At 35.8% G+C, this 6344-nt stretch overlaps 1 protein-coding gene across 3 annotated transcripts; it reads right to left on the bottom strand.

The window, feature by feature from the left end:
• Nucleotides 1-230: 230 nt before the first annotated feature.
• Nucleotides 231-5996, bottom strand: LOC8284324. Of its 3 annotated transcripts, none has more exons than XM_002512901.4 (5): nucleotides 5813-5996; nucleotides 4338-4783; nucleotides 1958-2004; nucleotides 903-1859; nucleotides 231-666 (listed from the first exon to the last, which is right to left on the bottom strand). In XM_002512901.4, exons 2-4 carry the CDS (start codon nucleotides 4654-4656, stop codon nucleotides 924-926), a joined length of 1302 nt encoding a protein of 433 aa, XP_002512947.1. In that variant the 5' UTR covers nucleotides 4657-4783; nucleotides 5813-5996; the 3' UTR covers nucleotides 231-666; nucleotides 903-923. The 3 variants fall into 3 exon arrangements, with proteins under 3 accessions (XP_002512947.1, XP_048234004.1, XP_015570958.1); XM_048378047.1 differs by lacking the exon at nucleotides 5813-5996 and adding an exon at nucleotides 5116-5582; XM_015715472.3 differs by lacking the exon at nucleotides 5813-5996 and adding an exon at nucleotides 5191-5582.
• Between the last annotated feature and the right edge of the window lie 348 nt (nucleotides 5997-6344).

The following is a 6344-nucleotide window of genomic DNA, read 5'->3' as shown; positions in this document are numbered from 1 at the left end:
CATCACCATAGATTCATCAAATAATATCATGCCTAAGTAGCTGTGTTTGTGAAAATTATGAACAACTAAATTTCTTTATAAGCACGTATTATTAATTTCTATATAAGCATCATACATATTAGAATCATTTTCATTAGATATGGCTTCACACAATGCTATTCATATATTTATGGATTCGAAATGTTTCTGGGCCAAAATAGTATTGGCCGTCTAACTCTTGCGAACAATACTATACTAAAAATGGTGGGTCCATAATTATTCATTTCATAAGACCTGTACACAGAAGCAAGAAAAGACCACAGCCCACCGCACAGAGGCGAAAAGTGCACATGATATTTGCCTTATTGAGGTAAGGAGGGTCTTCTTGCCAAACAGATTTCATTTGGATCAATTCACGAATTGTCTAAGCAAGAGAACAAAACAAATTAATCTGTACAAAAATAAGAATAAAATCACCAGTCACGTGATGCATTCTCATTCTACTATATTTTCCATCATAATTTTTTTTTTCTATGAATTTCTTTACAGTGTAACTCCAGAACTAATCCTGTCGACTTTCAGAATCTGTATGCAGATGCTAATTTTTCTAAACCAAACTTGAAGGATGATGTCCTGTGTTGGTCCTCATAATCCCTTTACCAATGCAGAGAAGGTCAACACTGGAATCTGTACGCATAATCTTAATCAGGTTCCAAGAACTTGACAATTAACAACATTACCTTGACTGTTTTAGAGTATCTTCCAATCAGAAAATTCAACTTGCAATTATGTATATAAATAGAGAGAGAACACAGGACGACATAACAATGGCCTAAAGGCTACAATCTTTCCATAACATGCAAAACATATTTCGATGGCTTGTGGCAATAAAAGCATTAGATGCATGAGATGGATGTGCTCACCTCTAAATGCTGGAAAGAATCTCACACTTTCAAGGACCTTGTCCAGAAGAATTCCTTCTTTTTGGTCGAGTGGTTCTCTGTTAAGGCTTTACTTCCCTTTGAACCAAATGAAAAATGTCTCTTCAGAAAAGGCTTTGCTAAGGTGCTCTTCAAACTGGAACTGGAGGTCATCTTGGGACCCTTTCCTTCATGTCCGCCACCTTTTATGCGATCAAACATGATAGAATCACCATTGAGATCACTATCGACAATCCGATTCCTTGATCTCTTGTTTTTTGCCTTCAAATCCATTTCTGCTTTAAAAGCCTTTTGAGAAAGCTTATGGGTCTGCTTCTCCCCCAAGGTACAAATAGGGCAAGAAGGATCGTACTTGTGAATTTCAGGTGTCATAGTCTCCAAACATTCAGCATGATAAACATGCCCGCAAATTAGAACAGCAACAACAGAAAGCTCATTGTTCAAAACAAGCTTCTGGCTGCTCCACAAGGATTTCTCAGTCAATAGCTTTGTGCATATCCCACATGTTTGAAGATCAACAGAGGGAGAAGCTGACAGTCGACCACTGGATCTGGTGTTCTCATGATTATAGCCCAAGGAGTCATCCAAAGACCACTTTTCTTTATGAGAATTGGCCATGAGCTCCGAAAATGCATGCATAGACCAACCATCTGAAGACCCGCCATGGGATCCCCGAGTTGATTCATTGCTCCATGAGGGAACCGAGGACCTCTCTTCAGGAACTAGAAAGCCGTCTGATGACTTCGATTCTGGGACTCGGGTATCAGGCACCTGCCCCATTAACTGGTGCTTGGAAGAATGGCGAGGTTGGCTTGGAGGGGTTGAGCTGGCAGGAAGCAGGTAATTTTGGGACGATGTGGGAGATGTTACAGATGAAGTTGAAGGCAGTGAGAGAGAGACTTTCATGGTAGATGGATTGGTTTCTGTTGATTTCTTCACCTAGAAAGTGAACAGATAGAAGAAAACATGTTCAGGGAAAAGATGCCTCAAATCAAGAATCAAAGAGCAAAATAAGAAAGACCTCATAAGAACTCTACCTGTTCCAAACTTGCGTCCATTGAGACAGTCCTTGAAACAGATTGATCTGCGATATATGTAGAAAACAAAATCAGACTGCTGCGATGATCTTACTGACAAAAAGGTTAAAAAAGAAAAAGGAACCAGTAAAACGCATAGCAGCAAAAACTGGTTTATTGAGGTTATCATTCAACCATGAGCCACAACCAATTGATCAAAGCTACATTCAGACAATAACTACTTGACAAAAAATCCATGATGTAAGAATGAATCGACATTCTAGTAAAGAACAGAAAGGGGGATAATGCATGCTGATGGTGCATAAATCTTATAAGTATGAAATGTAATCATGCCAAACAAGAAGCAAGAAATGAAATGATATATAGAGTACAGAATGCTGATAGCGCATATAACCACCAATTCAGACGTTAAAAATTGGAAAAAGAACAGGGAAACTATTAGAAATTCAATTGATTGATTAAGGTGGGAGTGAAATGAATGGATTAAGTGTAGAGTCTACTAACAAATGTGGACTTGGTCCAGCGAATACCAAAATGACTAGAAGCCACTTGATTATTTGCACTTTAGCACTCATAAGTTGTTTATATCTTCTATCCTTTAGCAATGTGGAATCTCTAACACAAACGAGCCAATACCATAGAACCAGAGTGCTGTTCACTCCAAGCTTAAAAGTCCCTGGTAGTGGACCTTGACATATTATTGCTCATGCAGCAACTACATCCAGCTATCACCTTATTTATTCAGATCTTAGGAGATTGAGTACTAAGCCATACAAACTGATTGCAATGTTAAAAATCAGCTCATTGTCAATCACACTGAATTTGAGCTAAGATCTCTTTCAGTGAATTTTATATTAAAAAAAACAACAAACAGTTCAATTAAAAAATATTCATGTGAATATCTCAATATACCAAAAACCAAGCTTGTTGGTTCTAAATTGTAATAATATTATCAGGGAAAAATACACAACTTTTAGGCACCATGTTTCAAATGGATGGAATTTGAAAAAGCAAAAACTAAGATGTTCCAATAAAATAATAATGTGTATTTGTAGAACTTACCATGTTTCCCTAACACTACTTATGACTGCACCATGCTTACTCAGATTTAAAAAGAATTTGCTTCCTCAAAAGCAAATATGATGTGCTTGATCAATTTTTCATAAATTTTATAATTCCAAACACCTTTGTAATTCGTTTTACTAGGCAATTACAATTCCCAGAAAACAAAGACTATAGGGAAGCATATACAATCATGTATTAGAAACATTTCAACTGTTAGTTTATCTCCTGAAATGGGCAATGCAATTAAGTAAGCCATCCATAGGCTGATAGAAATCTATACCAGCTTCTCCTCAGCCTTTTCTGTGATGTCACTAAGTTTTTACTTTTAGCTTGTGACTTATTAACCATTGGAAATTTCAAGAATCATACTCAGTATTTAAAGGGGCAATAATATTTATAGAGAAACCTTAAACGTCTCATCCTAATAGAAAACAGATTTAATTAAATCATGGTCACCTTCTAGTGGGTTAGATACCTCTTATAGCAGGCTTTAACACCACTATCACTCAGATTTAATAATGTGGAAATGAGTTTTGGCGACTGATACCTATGGACAGGGGGAGGATTGATTCTTTCAAAGGCCTCTTTCTTTCTTCAAACCCGCCAAGGAGAAGCATAATGACACAAGAATACTATTTTTAGGTATCATTCCAGTTGTACTATCTTGTACCATTTTCATCTAAAAATTTATTCCTATGTGGTAAAATAAAATTATGCAAGCACAATCCTTATCCTGAACCTCCAGAGTTTAATTTAAGTAACCCAAAAACCCACAATATCATGCAGCAAAGCAAATAGAAGCAGACCTCCTCTAAAAGCAGCAACCACAATATTAAGACTAGAGCTTAGAGACAATAGCATATTCACCAAAAGACTAGAGCTTTTATTGCTACATTGGTCTAGGTGACATTTTTCTGATGGACGGAGCAACTAATGGTAATTGGTAAAATTTCAAGGGTTATATTAAGAAAACGCAAGTTTGAGACGAAGACTGATCATCTCAATGAAGATGTTGAAGGATATAACTGCGTCCAATCTCCCTTTAAATTTCACTTCAGACTTGCTCTGTCCCTTGTCTTCTCAAAACAATAACAAATACAAAGGGATGTACACATTTCTACTCAACCAACCAACTTTATTCTTGCTGAGTTATGTTTTCTCTATACAAGCTTTCACATGCATGCACATAGAGTAATATTGCATCTAGATGCAAAAGTATCTAGAAGACATGTTACCCAAACTGATGAATTCCAAAATCAGTTTTAACAATATGTGAAACCTATCAGCTAAAAGTTCCATTAACAAAGTAGTTTACCTGAAGCAGGAGTCCTCACATGTGCAGCAGTACCTTCAGACATTGTTGGGGACTTCTGCCATGTACGTCTCCGGAAACTATTCAAGGGGCTCCCATCCTCCGATGTATAAGCCGATTCATATTTGATATCTGGTCCATCATTCCTACTATTTGCATCAGAAAACCAAGTTATGGAAGTCTCCTCCCCTGCTACTCGCCCTCTATTATCCCACCTAAAGCTCCATGTTGGTGAATGCCGGATATTTCTATGCAATATCTCACTGCCTGGTCCATTTACTATATTCTTATCTCTGGCAGCAACACAACAAGCACCCCCCATGCTAAACCACACTGTTTTGCAGAGTTCTGATAGAAATATGAAATCACTCACATGTTCTCAAGTTCAACCACAACTGAAAATCCAGCACCAGGAGAGCAAGAAAGAAAACCCAAGTATGGTTGTCCCTCTGCAATTATAATAGAGAAATAAAAATTCATTAGGGCAATTAAAATCATATAAAACTTGATTATGTTAAGAGATGCACAGCATGAAAAATTGAAAAGAAGTTTCATAAACACTCCAATGGATTATAATCCCTCAAATCCTTCATAAAGAGAATATTGCTAATTTGAAGCTAAACTTCAAAGAAAACAAAACTTTAAAAAAAAAAAAAAAAAAAGAAGAAGAAGACAGACAGACAGACATAACCCTCAATTCCTCATACCTAAAAACACTAATTGGAGCTGTGCTGTCTAAGAAAAGTTATAACTTTCAATTTACCGGACTCAAAACACTCACCTCAACAGAGAATTCAAATAATAAAGTGGAATCAAAATAATGGACAAAAAACACATCACAGGGTCTTATTCTCACCCAATTTTAGGAAGACCGTGGCGAGGGTTTCATTTTTCCAAGTAGAATACTAATACTAATAGGGCAAGAAACTTCAAAGTCAATTTCATCAACGGTCAATAATCAACCAAAATAGAGTTCACAAAGCTGAATTGAAAATTTTGAAAAATAAAAATATTAAATTGAACAAGAAAACAATTTTCTCAGCTTTCAACCCTCACTAATTCACACCAACCATCACCAAACCAAAAACCACTGCAGAAACTATTAACAGTAACAAAGCTGCAATACTACTTATTGTTAGTAATAGAGATTATTATTACACATAATTTTTTTTAAAAGAAAAAAAAATAAAAGAAAATTATGAAGGGACCAACAATCGAATCAATCTGCTACTCATTAGGGAAGTGAAGAAGAGTGAGTCTGAAATTTAAACAGAAAATAACCGCTAAAAATAGTAAAAACACAAAGTGGAAACACAATACACATGTCAATAGAGATCCGATACTATCGCCGGCAAATCTGCTTCCTCAGTTAAAAGCAGATAAATAAATAAAAATTAAGAGCAAAAATGTACTGATTATAATAATTAATTAATAAATAAATAAACCGAAAAACTGAAACTGAAGTGATCGAGCTGTACCTCAATCGGAGACAAAAATAAAAAAAGCGGCAACGTTTTCGAGAGACTATTATTTACTTTCTAAAGAGAGAAATTAGAGAGATAAAGTAAGAGAAAAAAATGAAAATGCGAGCGTAAAAAGAAAAAGAAAAAAGAAGGCTGCTGGCTCGTTGCTCGCTGCAGAAGAAAGAAAGAATGAAAGAGAAAGGTCGTTTTTAACGGCTGCAATTTAACATCGTTATGTTTTTTGTTCAGGAATAGGGCGCCTCCGTCGTTGACGGTGTTAGGTGACGTGCGTTTTAGTGCGCCTTTTATTAAAGTTTCTTTCTTTTTTTTTTTTTGTTCCTCTTCTATTCGCGGTAAAATTTAAAACAAAAGTTAAATTCTTTTTCTAAAAGGTTAGAAATAGTAGCGCGCTTAATCGAGCAGTACCATAATTTGCTTTTATGCTTGCTCGGGTTGTACTTTTTCTTTTAATCTTCTTTCTGTATGCTTTTTCTAAATAATTATTGGAAGAAAATATAATAAAAGGGAAGGGAAAAAGAAAATTTGA

The sequence above is a fragment of the Ricinus communis genome, chromosome 8 (assembly GCF_019578655.1).
Source record: "Ricinus communis isolate WT05 ecotype wild-type chromosome 8, ASM1957865v1, whole genome shotgun sequence".
NCBI lineage: Eukaryota > Viridiplantae > Streptophyta > Magnoliopsida > Malpighiales > Euphorbiaceae > Ricinus > Ricinus communis.
This window is presented reverse-complemented; position numbering and strand designations above follow the sequence as displayed.